Source organism: Sciurus vulgaris (assembly GCF_902686455.1).
Source record: "Sciurus vulgaris genome assembly, chromosome: 9".
NCBI classification, from domain to species: Eukaryota; Metazoa; Chordata; class Mammalia; order Rodentia; family Sciuridae; genus Sciurus; species Sciurus vulgaris.
The window spans coordinates 112,019,516-112,036,519 of NC_136469.1; the positions used below are offsets into that span (position 1 = coordinate 112,019,516).

Consider the following 17,004-nt stretch of genomic DNA (forward strand, 5'->3'; position numbering starts at 1 on the left):
ATAAAGCATTTCTGAATTTCAAATTCCATCTTTTCACTCAAAAAAATTTTTTTTTTAAAGAGTCGTTTCTGCCTGAACAAGTTGCATTCAAAGGTCTCCTGTTGTCCAGTGGAGGACTCTACCAACCACAGAGGAAAGATTCAGAGGCAAGCCTCCACTATATTCTGATCTTTTGAACAGCAGCTGGGCCACAGCACCCCCTGGTGTCTCTCAAAGGAACATGAACCTTTCCTGTTAGACCCAGGTAGGAGCTTTTAAAAGGCAGCTGCTCAAAGAAGCTCCAGGGCAGCACATATTTGTGAAGATCTTATTATGTACTAAGGTATGGAGGACTGGGGAATGGGATTGGGAGGATTCACAGAGAAGTAGAATCCATCATTTTGTTGAGAACAACTGCATATTATGTAATGAAACTCCTGAGCGTAGGGCACAGCCACACTGAGGAACTGGAGCTTGCTTTGATAAATGGTGGAGAGTCAGTCTTCACATTTAACCATCTCCAAACAGCACTGGTCTTGGAAAAACATGCCTGGACGAAATGTTCCAGACCTTCTATCTTCCTTCTAGCTCACTGAAATCCCCTTGGTGGGCTCAGGCAACATCTCAAACTTTGTCTATAGTTTTTATCTGCTGGCACATTCAGGTATCAGAATATAAATGATAAAATATAAACCAGATAAAAATATTTTCACATTAGCAATAACTTCCAGTAAGAAACCAGAGGTAAATAAGAGGTTATTTCATTATCATTTCTTTTACCTAGCTCGTAAGAATCCTTTCTCTCAGGTAGGAGTGTCAACTGATGCAGAAAAACATATCAACTCCTAAACTGGATCCTATGAAAGGCACGTGATTACACTCACTCATCCTGAGTACTCTCCCAGCACTTACTTCTGGATCGCAGGTAGCAATCATTACAGTTCAGAAGACCATTTCGAATCCTAACATCTGTCCCGCTCACTGCATCTCCAAGCTGTCCTTTACAAATTCCACACTAGAGGAGAAAGGATCAGGTATTATAAGATGCATAAGATATTCTTTATCATGCTTACTGTTTACATGGACAACACATAATCATTTTTACAATCTTGACATTTTTTTTCTTTGTGCAATACTGGGGATTGAACCCAGGGGTGCTTTACTACTGAGTTACATCCCCAACCCTTTTTATTTTTTATTTTGAGATAAGGTAAGTTGTCTCGCTAAGTTGCTGAGAGTCTCACTAAGTTGATGAGTCTGGCCTCAAACTTGAGATCCTCCTGCCTTAGCCTCCTTAATAGCTTGTATCATCACTTCTGGCTTACAATCTTGACATTTGCTGAACATCAATTATGTGTTAGATACTGCACTGGGAGTCAATGTATAGCAAAAAAAAAATATTTTCAGGATTTCATCTTAACTCCTAGTATTTTACAGAGAAAGATATTGGTTCAGAGAAGGTAGTTGATTTGTCTCAAGGTTGTGAAGTTGGTGTGTTTATGTCATGGACTCCAAAGTCTATCCTTTAAACATTTGTGATATAGTATTTCTCAGTCAAGATGGAAGAACCATTTTCATTAGATTAAACCTTGGTGGTTTTGAATAAACATATGGTCAGTGCATTATCAACTAAAACTTGTCTATCAATAGCCTTCAAAGGCTTTGCAGTATTGTTGGTATCACCAGATCAGAATTACTAGGGAACAGCCATTCCATTTTGTATTTCCACATCAAAGACAATGATACCCAGAGGAAAAAATCTACTGGGACAGATCTCCTTTCAGTCAATCAACCTGAGTGCAGAAGAAGGCTTTGGAGATGCTCTGTTCTTTGTATCAGACAAAGTGGAATTAGTCCAGGCTCTAGCTCCTGATTCATGTTCTAAGGTCACCTGGAGCAGAGGGGGCTTCATACAGTTCCAAGCTGTAACTACATTGTGTTTTGTCTATGATTAAGTCTAGCTTTCATGTGATTACAGGTATTAAATTAATACTTTGGCAACAACTTCATTGACTATCTCTTAGCTTATAGGCAAAGTGAGATTTATTTTAAACTCTTGCAAGTTTACTTTATAGCCAAGAAAGTTATCAATAGGAAGTAGGACAAATTCCAGAATGAAAAAGAAAGTTATATCAGTATTATGCAGAGAAAAAAATGACTCTTATTCAGAGACAAAAGGTTTATCTTCAAAAATTATGTATTATTTTGAAATGTGTCCTTGAGTGGAAAAAAAGAATACTGATCTAGTTCCACTTATAAATTTTATAACACCTCTGGTATAACTGGTTAGTTCACCTTACTTTTAGTAGGAGAACTGGTACTAGAATCTAGGCCTCTTCATTTTTATTTTGTTGATTCATTCATTTTAAAAATATGAATTGATGCCTGCTCTGCTAGATATAGAGGAAACAGTGGTAAGCAAGACAGATGTGTTCCCTGCCATATGGAGTTTATAGTTTGCTAGAGGAGATGATAAATAATTTGACAATGAGTGATAAAGACCATGAAAGGCTCTATAAAGGTCTATAATGAGCTTCTCTGAGAGATCAGTATTCAACTTGAGATTATAGACATACTCATTCTGAGAACTACAACTTTGCAACTAGTTGTAACCACTTATTTGGTAGAAAATCATCCATTGGTCAAAGATTAAAACTCTTGGATATGGAATCATAAGGGTTTAAGAAACAGCAAGATGTTACATTCCAAATAAATCCAGATGGCCCTAAAAGATTTGAAAGCTTCATTGTCTCCTGGTATTCCTGGTATTCTCAGCTTCCTGCTGTACTCTTAAGCATCAAAAACTGTTTAGTGAAGACAAATCGCACAAGTCTGTTTTGCTTCTTCTGCCCTGACATTCCAGAGGGATTTGGGATTGGAGAGCTTAATCCTGAAGGATGGAGTCTACCCACATGTCGGTACCACTTGTGGTGGGGCTCACAAGAAAGGCCTCCTGGATTTTCAGGAGGTATTTCTCAGTGTAGGACGAGGCCACAGACATCACAAAATTGCACTTGGAGAGAAAAGCATTGAGTACGTACCCTAAAACACTGGATGTGAAAGTAGAGATTGAGGGTCTCGATGATCATGGCTGCTCCTTTACCCAAAGGAAGCCCACAGGAAGAGCACAGCTTCTTCCCGCTTATAGACCTAGATTTAAAAATACATGTAATAATAAAACCTTCAGTTTAGAATAGTCAAATATGTAAACACGTAACCTCATGTGAAAATGGAATTGTGGATTTTTAAAAAATGTTTATATCACGAACAAAATGAGAATGACCAAATTGACAATAAACAGAAAATTAAGCATTAAATATAAATTGCAAACAACTGCTAGGACTATTGAATACAATAGTCCTCCATGGTGGTACTGACTCTGGTGTGCTTGTGTGTGTGTGGGGGTGTGTGTGGTGTGTGTGTTTATTTGTTCCGAGAATTCTGTGTGGTAGTCTATTCAAACACCTTGGAATGATTCAATATGTTTATCATATGTTTTCAAAAGCCCTAAAAGAAAATCAAGTTTAGCTGTGCTAAGGTTTCAATGTTGCTCTAAAATTTTTTCCATAAATAGGTTCATTGGCCAACTAGGGCATTTCTCTTTACTTAAGGGAAGAAATGTTTAAAAATAGACAGTCAGTTGTGATATAGCAGAATAGGTACTAGGCAGAGGACCTGAGTTACAGGATGTGATTCCTGCTCCGTCACTAAGTTCTGTGATCTGCCATAAAGAACTCATTTGGGATTTCCTTCCCCCTACAGAATGAGAGGGCTGGGCTAGGTGATTTCTGCCACATCTTCCAGTGCAAACATTATGAATCTGTAATTCAGGCACTTGACTCCTCCCTGAGTAGGTCTCTAGAGGCAGGGCTGTACCCTACCTCCTCCCTCTACCCCTGCAGACAGGACCCAGCAACAGACTAGAGTCCAACTCAATAGAACAACACCAGCTGAGGTCACGGTCAACACCCCATCTGAAAGCAGATGGCTAGATGCGGCCTTTCTACAGCTAAGATCAGATCGCAGTGATGCCCACGGCTAGAAAAGCATGAGAACTGAACTCAGGGCCAGGCCTCGGGCAGGCAAGGCCAGTGTCCTACCAATGTGCTACATCCCCAGCCCTGAGAAGCGTAAAATATGCAACATCATTTGAAAGTTAACATGGTACAGCGGGACAGGGGAAACAGAAAGGAAGACCACAGGAAAGAAGGAGGGTTGGCCTAATCAAACCCTATTTATTAGTATTTCCCTCTTATCTAGTAGTTAAATGAAATTTCTACATCAATGAAAACCTCTGGGTACCAACTACTATGTCTCTCCAGTGAATGGAGCAGACAACTTTTAAAAATATCGTGGGGCCCAATTAATGCAGAAGCAATTGTTAGAGGGCTAGAGAGGTTAAAAGAGAAGAATGGAGTTTCCTTCCCCAGCCTCTACCTGGTTCTCCAGAGCATCAGTGGATCCTGACTGGAAGGGCCACGTGTCTTGCAGGGAAAGGCACCAGCAGAGGAGCCCAGTGACTGTCTGGTGGATTTTATTATTAGATTATAGGTTCCACACAATAATATCGAAGTCCTGTGGCCGCCACCATGCCAGTGCCACACACCTGACTTTGGCTAAGGCTAGCTGATGAGTCTGGAGGCAAGACGGGGGCTCTGTTGTGTGTCAGAGGAGACGTGGGAGGAGGAAATGCCTCAAAAGCACTTGGCAAGGGCTTATTTGGCTGAAATTCTGCTTGGCAAGATCTAGACCCAACAAAGCAGCCTCAAAAAGGCTCGCTAACCTCTTGTACCTGTTTGGTGACTGGCCAGGAGGGGTGGGAGAACAGGGGGACAAGGGCCCAGCCTGGAAAGTTCTCTCGAGGGGCTTTTCCTGTAACACGGTAAAGGAACCAAAAATTATGACAAGAAAAGAGAGGCCCAACCCCCACAAGAAAAGACATTTTAGATTTTAGAAAACAAAACTTCCTTGATAACCAAATGATAACCAAATTAGAGACCACAGTCTTCTAGTGGTACTTAAAAAAAGGAAAGGAAAGAAAAAAAAAAAAAAAGAAAAAACCAAACCAAAAAACAAAACCAAAACAACAAAACTCCCAAAAAAAACCAACCAAACAAAAAAATAAACCCCCCTAAAAAAACAAAAAACAGAAATAGTAATTCTGTCCAGCAAGGATCGTCCATGCATGGCTACTTAAAATCAAAACCAGGCTGGCATTACGTATAGAATATTTTTCTAATCTTTCTGTTAGTTGAAATCTTCTTTAGTTGAGTTTTTCAATTTATTTGCTGAACTGCTTTTGCACACTGAGTAAGATATAAAACTATGGACTTAGTGGGAGGGTAAATGTAAGTAGGGGATACATTGAAAACAAAATTTTTTAACAGACTGCCTTGTTTTATTTCTTTTTATATGGTGCTAAGAATCGAACCCAGTACCTCACACATGCCAGGCAAGCGCTCTGCCACTGAGCTGCAGTCCCAGCCCAGGGGGGACTCTTTAGGAGAGCCCAGAAAAATGGGCAGACTTTCCAAGGAGCTCTTTTTCATCAAGGGGGGTGTCCCACCTTGGATACATTCCACGAAGGGCTTAAAGAACTCGACAGCCATGATGCCACGGGCAGTGGTGAATCTTACGGGCCCCAGCCAGAAGAGCCGCCAGCAGGCTTTCACGAGGAACCCTGCCTGACTCAGCTGCTCTTGCTTTTAAAAGTTAATTCCATTTAGATTAGTAGAGTATAGAAGGGGTGCAGCATAGAGAAGAACAAGGAAAAAGAAAAATGCAAGGTGGAAGCAGACAGAGCAAACCCATCTGTCACCGACTGCTCTCAGCCTCCTTCCCTGAGCCCTGGGCCTCCCTAGCCTTCTCCTCAGGCAGCTTGTCTTCTCCAAAATGTTACACTCGCATGTATTAACCTGCAGTGTAGGCACCACTGCTTTAGAAAGGCTGAAAGTGACCGCCATACGGACATAACAGTACATCCAAGTGACTCTAGCTTCCATTGATTCATGGAGTCTAAACACAGAAAGTCAGGCCTCCTGGATTCAAATTTTGGCCCTGGCACTTGCCTCCCTAGGACCTTTATAGCAAGATCAATTTAAGCCACAGGTTCTTTATCATCACTGTATAATGAATGTTATATTTTGAAATGGTGATGATAAAGAACCTCTGGCTTAAATATGACTTGCTATAAAACTGGGTTAATTTTGAGCTCTTTTACCACTTAACTGGTCAAATACTTTGGGTAAGTTATTTAACGTCCCTGTACCTCAATTTCCCTCATCTGTAAAATAGGAACGTCTACCTCATAAAAATTACTGGGAGGTTCAGTGATTTAATGTATGAAAAGGAGAGAAATATTTGTAAACTCTTCAAGGCAGTGCCTATTATATTGAAAGGTTTAAAAATGATGGGAACTACTATTATTGAGAAAATAGATTTTTTTTTTTTTTGCTGTTTTTCATGGCACTTGGGATCAAGTTCAGGGCCCTATGCATGCTAGGAAGGCACTCTACCTGTGGCCTATAACCCCACCCCAAAATACAGTTTTTACAAAACAAAAATGCATCCTTAACAAAAGCATAACAACTTACAGAATAACAATTTTTCCTTAAAAGAAAATTTTGTCTGTACCCTCTGAGATAACTTAACTCAAATAAATTACTAGATTTCTGGGTTAAGAGTATACCTTTGCCTTTTGTATACTGATCCAGTCAGAGTGAATATTTACTTGTCCCAAACTTCCATAAATATCTTTTACTTTGTCTATGAGATTAATTGAGACAAAGCAGAAAAAATGCTGCTGACATCTTGCCATCTCAAAGTTTCAATTTTTCTGCTTCCAAGTCAACACATTTTTTAGAAAAGAACTCTCAGATCCATCTTATTTGGTTACTCACTTTCGCCCTTTCACCCGGAGACCTCAATCTGATGGTTAATGTTTCTATCCAATGGGAGGGTTTTTGGCTTTACATCTTCCAACATGTGCATTGGTGTGTTTGATATCTGTTGATTCTGGGATGGATCTAAGGCCAAGTAAAAAACATAAATTCTGTGCTTAGTAAAATCACCATATTGCCTAATAAGTCACTTGATTTAAAGGGCTAATGCCCTGCTGAGGTCTGGTGGCAATTTCACAGACTGTGGGCACACAGTGGCTAGAGAGGCCTGGGTATCTGTGGCACTGTGAATTAGTCATGGAAGGAAAAAGAGATCTGGAACTTAACTGGTTAACATACTTTGGGTAAGACCAGGTTCTTCTGCTTCACAACAGTACTAAAAACTCTGATTCTCAAAGTGTCCTTAGTGGTTAAAAAATAAAATAAGTAAATAACAAATAAGCTAAAAACCCGCACAAACATGAAATTCAAACTCAAAAAGTGGTTCCAGATGCAAGAAGCCTTGAGGCATTCATGGATTTGACATTTAAGCTTCAGTCCTCTAAGGAATGATCCTGTAGAGTGGGATTGCTTTGCTGAGGAATGCACGTGGATTTTATTCAGTGGTGAGTCTGGTGTGTGGGAGACAAAGGTGAGAATGACGGTGGCTCGTGGAGGGGAGCTGGTGGGACCTTCTCAAACTTTCAGCATCTGCATTTCAACTCAGCTGTGGGGATTCTACTCTTCTGTAAGCACTTTATGGGGAGATTATATCCATTGGTGGATTTGGGGAATTTGAGAGTGGCTCAAAATGCACTGCTCATGAAGGTCAATGGTTTTCTGTAAAGTTACTTTTTTTTTTTTTAAGTGCCAAAACCTGCTCAGGTCTTACTGGTCCCCAAGGATATTGTATGGCATCTACAGATGTGGGGGAAATTTGTTATCATATATTTAGCATAGAGTAGAAGTCCAGGCTTTTAGAGAGAAGCTTTCATCAACAAAGGTCATATTTGTCTGGACAATGTGAAGGGTCTTACAATAATTTAAACATTGAGGTTAAATTTCTCCATTCTTACCCTGAGCTAGCTGTGGGTTCACCCCACAGTGTGGAGCACCAGCCTCTGTATCCAGCTGATGTTCTTGATGGATTTCTCTTGCTATGGAAGTTTCAGAGTCAGCCAAGGGTCCTTGAGTTAGGCTGTTTAAAATAAAGAAACATTATTTCGGAACAAGGAAAAAAAAACAACTGGATTGAATTTACTTACTCTATCCCTTAGGGCATAGAAGTACTAATTATAATTTGAAAAAAGAAATGAGACTGCTTATATATACTTTTTACTTTTAAACTAGATTGAAAATATTATAAAATACTATGCATTTTTAGTATCCATCAATCTAACAAGCTCCACATTGATCATTTCTGATGTTCTCCTTGCCCACCAAGTTCTGCATTCTAAATAATTTCAAGGGTTGCAGGAGCTAACTGGAATCTCTCAGATTTTCACAAGAGGAAGATTATGGTAGAGATCCTTTGGCAATTCATGGGCTTTTCAGGAACTTCTGTGTGCAAGGAAAGGAGATACAAAGGAGAAAATGGGGGAGTTTTCTAGTGACAAGGGCAGTCTGGGGAACTAGCAACGTTCATTTTAAAGCCTGTCTGCAGAACCAGGGGAAAATGCTTTTTATGTAAATGCTTTTTGGCGTCATTGAAGTCTTCCTGACTAGCAATTTTCATTTCATAAAAATGAGAAGCCCCTTTAAACAGCATCAAACTAAAAACAGATGTGTTTATCCAGAGACAATGCAGTCTCTGGACATAGGCTCTTAGTTCTTAAAGCTTACAGTTCACTGAGTCTTCTAGCTGATAGCACAGGGAAATTCTGAGGGAAAATCCCACCAGAAGAGCTTGGCTCCCAGACGACCTTTTGAATTGACCAGTGTTTGAAAATGACACTTAATTGCCTTTCATGTCCTTTGGGTCCCCTCTGGATGCTGAACTTGTGTGCAGATGCATGTACTCTTGCTGATATGGCATCTCAGGCCCTAGAGGCAAACATCTATCTTGTAAAGACATGCTGCTAGCTCTTTGCAGATTTCTTCTTGGTTACATGGGGGTAGAATCAACAAGCCCATTACAGTCACCACTACACCAGAGTCTGCTCCAGTCTGAGCACTCAGAGGGCCCCGCGGTTTCTGGCTTCCTTTTCTGAGCTATAGAACATACTGGGGCCCACGGTGCAACAGTTGCTCACAACCAACTAATTAGTTGATAATCCTTAATATTATCACCCGAAGTAAATGTGACTTCTTAGGGCGAGGGCATACTAACAACCAAGTTCAAGTTCTGGTCCACAGTGAAACCACAGTAGGTGGTACGTCAGGGCCTCATTTCAACCTCTGTCCTCCAGACACATTTACCACTTCAGGTGACTGATTCTTAGGTTTGGGGCTTTGAATTGATTAAAAAAAAAAAAAGAAAAACCTTCTTTGATGATTATAACTGTTTCCCCTTATTTAAAAAAGGTTGTGCTTATGTAAAAATAAGGCTATTTATATTCAAGAGCATAAGGACACTGACTTCAGAGCTATTACAGTATGTTCGAGCACTATGTAATGTATTACTGGAATGATCACTTCAAAGCTGAATATGATTTGCATTAGCAATGGGCACCTTCCTGGGGGTGAACAAGCAGCCCTACCTTGTGCATTTCCATGGGTAGCCTGGGAGGGGCTCTTACCTGTCCTTTTCTTCCAGTGGATCACCTTCCCTAGTCTTAAGCAATAAGTCATTGTCATCCCTCTGGAATGCTTTCTTCTGTCTTCTCTCTTTCTCTTCATCCTTGACAGTTTTCTAAGTCCATTTTATTCTAAGGGGAAAACAAGGACAAACTCAAATATGATTTTTAAAGCACTAGATGACATTGTATCTTTGGCCATGGGATATCCGAAGCATTTTTTCTTTTGGAAACACAAAATTTTTATTTTTTTTCCTCTAATTTTTTATTAACATCTATTAAGTATCCAAAATTAGTGGGATTCACTGTGCTATTTCCATATATGGAAACAGTTTGTGCATTGATCCTATCCACCGCCCTTCTTCCCTTCCCCCTCCTCCATGAAGGAATTTTTAACCACATTGCCTTACAATTTAAAGAACAGTCATTCAAACTAGATGACTGTAATGATTTCTAACCATTTACAACAAATGTGCAATCTGGATTTCTCTCAAATATTATCATAAAATGTAATTGGTTAAGAATCCCCCACCCCTGGCTTCAAGTTAAAGTCACAGGACTGCTTATTTCAGGACAAATAGCTTTCTAGTATTCAGGGATATTTTATCCTATGCAGTTTATGGACCAGGCAGATTTTGGCATGACTTCTGTCCAGTACCTCCATGACCTTATTGGAGGATGTGGAGGTAGACAGGCCTATCTAGGCTCTCTCCAGCCTTCAAAGACACATCAATTTCTTGTGGAGTTTTTGGGGGTTAGAAGCAATTATTATGGAGACTGGTGGAGAAACTATTGTGGGCATCTCTGCTGTGACCAAACAATGCCAAGGAGCGCACGGTTATGGCGAGAAGAAGAAAATGCCTGTCGAAGGAATGAGCGACCCAGGAGAGAGGCAGGAGAGAGGCTTCAGAGAGCCTGCCAAGCTGTCGGGACAGATCTGGCCATTGCAACGACTCTGCTGCTCCTCAGGAAGAGGCCAGGGTTTGGCACGGTAGTGGCAATGCAGTGAGTGAAAAGGCCATGTGGCCGCGGATGCGATTCTGAGGGGACAGCTCGTCCTGGGTTGAAACCATGGACTGTGGGGTGGAAACCTGGCCTTGTGGTTTTGTACTTCTACTTGAGTTTATTATGTTGCAAATTGCTTTTAATGGGCGGCCTCACCACTGTCCCACTGCCTTCAGTGATAGAGGAGGATGTAGACAGCTGGTCTGCGGAACTTGAAGAGATAGTGAATGGAACCACAGTGTCTTCGATGATCTTACGCTCCTGAAGGGAAGGATAGGAATCAATGAACGGGGGAAATTTAAAAAAAGTATTTGTAAAGAGAAAAATTACACTAAGGAACTTCAGGGGGAAAATATATATCAGGCTACATACAAACAAGGAAGGCATTAAAAAAACAAACAAACCTTATTTTTCCAAAAGCATGCAAATCATATACACTCTTTATGGGCAATAGTTTAGAAATAACATTGAATTTAGAAAACCAAAGTCTGAATTAGTGTGATTCAAGAGGCCCAGTTAAGAAATGCTGTTAGGGGATCTGACTATCTACCAAAAAAAGGTATGATGATTTAAATCATAAACAAATTTTAAATAACATACTTAAAACATAGCCACCTTCAAATTCCGTTATTTAAAAAATAAATAAATAAAATGAAACAAAGTAGAATTCTTCTCTATATATCTCGAGTGCCAAATAGTAAACGCAGTAGTAAGAATATATTCATTTAGCCTCAATACCAAAATCATCCTCATAGAATTAATTCATTATGACCAAACATGCTTGTTACAAACAAGCACATACACAAATAAATAAATTGACTTTTTGATATCATCTCTCTAAGCCTGATCAAGAATCAGACTTTAATAGGTGATCAGATGTAATTGTTTCATGGCCTTGATGGTGGCTCAACATACCCTTACCACAAGCCATATTGGGGGTACTGTTATTTTTTAGAGCCTATATGACTCTTTTTAAAAATTTTAAAAAATTTTTTAATTTTTTTGGTACTGGGGACCTAACCCACAGGTGCTCCACCAATGAGCCACATCCCCAGCCCTTTTTATTTTTTATTTTGAGACAGAGTCTCACTAAGTTTCTTAGGGCCTTGCTAAGTTGCTGAGGCTGGCCTCCAACTTGTGATCCTTCTGCCTTAGCCTCCTGAGTTGCTGTGATTATGGGTGTGTACCACTGTGCCTGGCTATGATATGATTCTTTTAAAGAGATGGGTTGGCCCTGTTGAGAGTGTAGACAGTCAGACATAGCCACATGCATACACATGCCACAGACACAAAAGGTGCTGACAGACTTTGAGAAACTGAGATGATAAGGTCAAACTCCTTCTTGGGAATTTCCTACCTCCTCATAGTATCTGCGTTCTTCCTCTTCCACCTCCTTTTGGGCCTTTTCCCACTCTTCCTTCAGCTTGTCCTGCTCCTTCTGGTATCTCTCCTGTTATGGGAGGTCCATAGATGGTTTGGAACTGACCACTGCATACATCACTGGGATTTTTTTCCTCCTCTAAGCCACCAGGTACACTATGTTGCAAGAGTACCTTCCTGTGGTGATAGTCTGAGTCTAATTGATTCATGCCATAAAAGGGAAATACTACTTTGTGCCACTGAAAAATTTTAGGAACAAAAAACCCAAAAGAGAGCAGTGTTTTCTCCTGCTGTGTTTTGTGGACTTACTCGAGTGTCGTAAGTAAGACGTTTGCTTGTGGAAAGAGAAAAGATGGAATGATGAAAAGATCCAAAAATCTTCCTGAGCTTGAGTTTGGTCCTAAAACAACAGTTGGCTTCACCTGGGCCTGCAGGGATGAGTTTTGCTAGCCCAGTGATAGAAATATATGGCTGGCTGGGGCTGCAGCTCAGTGGTAGAGCACCTGCCTAGCAAGCATGAGACCCTGGGCTCCATCCCCAGCAGCAGCAGGGAGAGACAGACGGACAGACACTGGAGTTCCTGACAGCTGACTAGAAGGAATGAATAAGTGGAGATTTAAAATAATGCTTGAAATGAGAACAGACACCTGACTGCCTTGGGGACGGCATCCTGACATGACAGAGACAAAGGAATCATTGATGTGCGCTACACAGACTCCAGTTATTTGAGGCCAACGATTGTCAGTCCTCTCTCTGACACGAAAGCAATCTGCACTTCACCTTCCAGGAAGGCACTGAGATTTCTTCCAGGTACCACTCTATTAGGAGCAAAAGGACTTCACTGGAATGTCCAGAGACTTGCATTCTTACTGATGCTCTTGCAAAACCACTGTTGGTCAACACATGGTGGGCTCTTAAACTCCAGGATAAAAGTTATCATCAAAACAATATTGTATGGTAAAGTTTAAGAGAGGAATGTGAAGAACTTTTCAGAACAGAGGAGACAGACCCAAATCTATATAAAAGCTGGAAACAAAGCAAAGCTTCTTATAGGCTTATCAGTTCCAGGAACCCTTGTCATGAGCCTCACTCACCAGGAGGATGACCTGAGGATGCAGGGAGTGAATGATGCAGTTTATGTGTTGACAGCACACACACACACACACACACACACACACACAATTATAACATACACGCACTATACCACACACACAACACAGATACTAAATGCAATACACAAGGCAAACATACCACACATACACACACATACACACACACACACCCTGCTTTCTTTCATAAACAACTTGGCTCACAACCCACCATACCACACCAGGTGGGATAGGAGCAATGCCCAGGCCTGCTGCCTGCATCTGTGAGCACGACCACCCTTCAGAGTGTGATAGACAGAGGGCCAGGATGGGACATATACTCCTCTGTCTTCTTTCTCTGTGGAATTGTGACTCCCAATTGCCTGAGAAATAAGCAGTTCATTCCAAGACAACAGCAGATGGCTAGTGCTGGTCTGAAGTCTCCCAACGGTCCTAAAAGTCCAACCACTCTGGAACTTTGATGAATTAGGTTCTTCCTGACATTTTGGTATTGAAGATCTAACCCTCTGCAATTTTCAAAAATGCCAAATTTAACTGGCAGAGCTAATACACATTACAATTGATTAAATATCTAACTTCCCAACCCCAACCCTGGAAGTTAGGCCAAAAGAAGTAAAACAATGGGAAAAGAAAGATAAAAAGAAAAATAAAAAGTAAGTGAAATAAACTTGCATTAAGCATCACTTTATAACAGCAGCAAAAAGTCATCAAACTTAATGAGATTCAACATTCTTCTTATGACTTTCTGGTGGTCTTAGCATGATTGGGAGTGTAATGGAAAGTTTTAAAGTCATGTAGACTTGGAATTGAATCCAGGCTCGACACCTGTTAGCTGTGTGATCTTGGACAATTAATTTAACTGACATGAGTCTAGTTCCTAAGTTTCAAACAAGGGCTAATAAGACATACTCTGAAGGGCTACATGAGGATTAAATGAGATAAAAGTCACCACCAACCACAGTTTCTGGTACATCCTAGGTAGTCAACATAGGTTAGTTTCTAAGGTTACCTGGTTACTTTTTTTTTGGTGGGGGGTACCAGGGATTGAACTCAGGGACACTCAAACCTGAGTCATAGCCCCAGACCTTTTTTTGTATTTTATTTAGAGACAGGGTCTTGCTGAGCTGCTTAGCACCTTGCTGTTGCTGAGGCTGACTTTGAACTCGTGATCCTCCTACCTTGGCCTCCTGAGCCACTGGGATTACAGGTGTGCACCACTGGGCCAGGCACCAGGTTACTTTTAGAAGCCCTGCTAATCCATGAAGCAGGCATGAAGCCGGGGGGCATGATAAATGTACTCCCAGAATTTTTCTAGAATTGACAATTAGCAGCTTTTACTTAAAGGTGATAAACATTTCTGCTTGAGGAACTAGACTGAGGCCAAATTTTACTCCACCTACATGTTAACAAATAGCTTTTGGATAATTCATCTCACTGTCACTTGCACTGGAAATTAGTAACTAAGGAGGTGATGAATGGATAGACTGGGCCTTAATCAGTACACGGAGGTTTTTTAAAGTGTTCATGTGAATGGTTTCTCCTTTCATCACTGCACCTCTGGCAGAGAGTTAGATATAGGATGCTGTTACCTGGACATGAAATGCATTGACTTAGACTCACCAACTTCGGAGAAGAACTGGCTTCTATCCGTTTCCTGTGCTAAAGATAGATTTAATGCAGCAGAAATGAAGAGAACATCTTCTAGGAAGGTTAGGGGAGAGGGCAGCAGCAAACCCATTCCTACCTGGAGCAAACGTTCCTGCTCCTGCTGCCACTTTTCCTGTCGCCTGCGCTCCTCTTCTGGGTCCCATGCACAGAACTTAAACTGCTCAGAGAAATAAAAACAAGATCAGAATTGAGCTCTGTCCTCAGGGATAGGCAGGGCGAAAGAAGACAATTGTCTCCAGCTAATGGAGATGCACAAGCTCAAGCCTGCACATATCCAAATGTGCTTTTGGTGTTAGAGACCAGTGTTTGGTCTTACTCCCTATTCAGTGTATTCCAAGGTGCTGGTGTGATTCTGTGAGGCTTTTGGGAACTAATGAAACATAAAGTAGCTGTGGGGTGGAGGAGGGGGAAGATTTTGCTTCATTTCTTTTAGAAGTGATGTCTTAATTGCATTCACATTCCTGAGCACGAGATGTTTGATCTACATACTGATCCTAGATCCAAGCCAATGGGACCAATTATTTCAGCAGAAATGCATTTTGTAAGAACAAGGGTCTGCTGTACTATATAGCCATACTTTACATTGCAATTATTTTTCCATACCAGCATTCCCTAAAGTGGGTTATTTAACTCACCAATGTCCACCTATAGCTCCTAGGATCCAGGCAAGGCAAAATCCCTGACCTGAGGCTGACAAAACACTCAAACTCAAAGACTTAAAAAAAAATCTTGGCAGAAGGATTTTGCAAGTTTGGGAATCAACTGAATTGAACCGGAATACAGCTAGTCCTCTGAACCCATGGTTCAACCAATCACAGATAGAATTCAAAAGGGAGTAGGTATAACTCAGTGGTAGAGTGCTTGCCTAGTGTGTGCAAAGCCCTGGGTTCCATCCACAGCCCTTCAGAAAAAGAAAAAAAAAAATAATTTTTTTAAATTGTACTGAAATATACAGACCTTTTCTTGTTATTATTCCCTAAACAACTGAATTAATGACTAGTTACATAGCATTTACATTGGATTAGGAATTATAAATAATCTAGAGAAGATTCAAAGTATATGGGAAGCTATGTAAGGGGTTATGTGCAAATGATGTGCTGTTTTATATAAGGGCCTTGGCCATCCAAGGATTTGAGTATCTGAGGAAGGCTTGAAACCAGTCCCCTGAGGACACTAAGGGATGGCTGTAGTTACAGAAGGAGGCATAGACCGAAGCAGGTACCCATGCTGCAGAATGTGGGACTAGGAGGGTTCAGGGATGGAGGAGAGAAATCACAGCCTGTCCCTGGAAAATTAGCAAAGGATAGGCTCCTGCATTTAAAGCCCAGCCACCCAGTCACCAGGGTAGGTGCCAGGCAGACCAAGTCCATCAATAACTATGTTCTCCCCCTTCTCTCTGTTCTGATAGAGCAGTTTTGGGAGGCACTTAGAACTGCCTGGGAATCTTGAGTGGCAAAAGAGAGTGAAGGTGAAGGAGTTGGGGAGAGATGGGAGAGGCTGAGTGGGGCAGGGTGGGGAGCCAGCAGAATCTATCTCCCCCAGCATCTGGGAAGCTGGCCAGGGTCAGTCCTGTCTAAGGGGTCAATAGGTCTAGTTTCCTTATTTCCAGGATACTGGGGCCAGCCCACTTGCACCCTGCTCTATCCCCAAAAGAGTTGTAACATCACTCAGGTGCCTGATGGCCAGTTGGTCCAGGGAAGCCTCTCCAGGCAGAGAGTGCAGACCAGGCTGCCATCACTTTAGTGTATTTAGGTAGATGGAATGTGGGCCTCATTCTTGCTGTGGTTCTCATGAATAGTTGGAATGGCCATGATGCTCACAGAATAGTAAAGAAAGACAGGTCTCTAGGATAGGGAAATGTACTTCCTAGTTTCCACCCTTGGGGTTCATATTGCACATATGCATGCCATAGGCTACGGCAAGGTAGGAGGGGTACTTAATTGTATATAAACTAAAGTTTCCCAAATGTCCTCAAATGACCATGAAATGTCATCCTAGTGTGGATTCCAATGGAAATTGTACTGGATTTTAATGTTGCTGGCATTCTTGTAGGACTTGGAGGCAGTTGTGATGTCTAGAAGCTCAGGGGCATGGCCCTTCTTTGTGTAGAAGAGGGATGTTTATGTGACTAAAAACATAGGGGGATCAGTGAGGAAAGTCCAAAGAAGGGAATGAGAGAATCTATTAGGAATATTCAAGTCTCAGATTAATGCTAAGCGGTAATCTCAAGAGTAAGCCACATAAGCAGTA

At 41.2% G+C, this 17,004-nt stretch overlaps 1 protein-coding gene across 1 annotated transcript in view; it reads right to left on the minus strand.

The window, feature by feature from the left end:
- Positions 1-299: 299 nt before the first annotated feature.
- Positions 300-17,004, minus strand: part of LIMCH1 (LIM and calponin homology domains 1) — an 83,422-nt gene continuing 66,717 nt past the window's right edge. The window contains 11 exon segments of the mRNA XM_079152889.1: positions 300-994; positions 3,021-3,129; positions 4,772-4,851; positions 6,879-6,899; positions 6,901-7,004; positions 7,934-8,055; positions 9,596-9,696; positions 9,698-9,724; positions 10,754-10,858; positions 11,955-12,047; positions 14,831-14,911. Of these exon segments, the coding sequence (XP_079009015.1) occupies positions 860-994; positions 3,021-3,129; positions 4,772-4,851; positions 6,879-6,899; positions 6,901-7,004; positions 7,934-8,055; positions 9,596-9,696; positions 9,698-9,724; positions 10,754-10,858; positions 11,955-12,047; positions 14,831-14,911 (978 nt within the window). The 3' untranslated portion in view covers positions 300-859.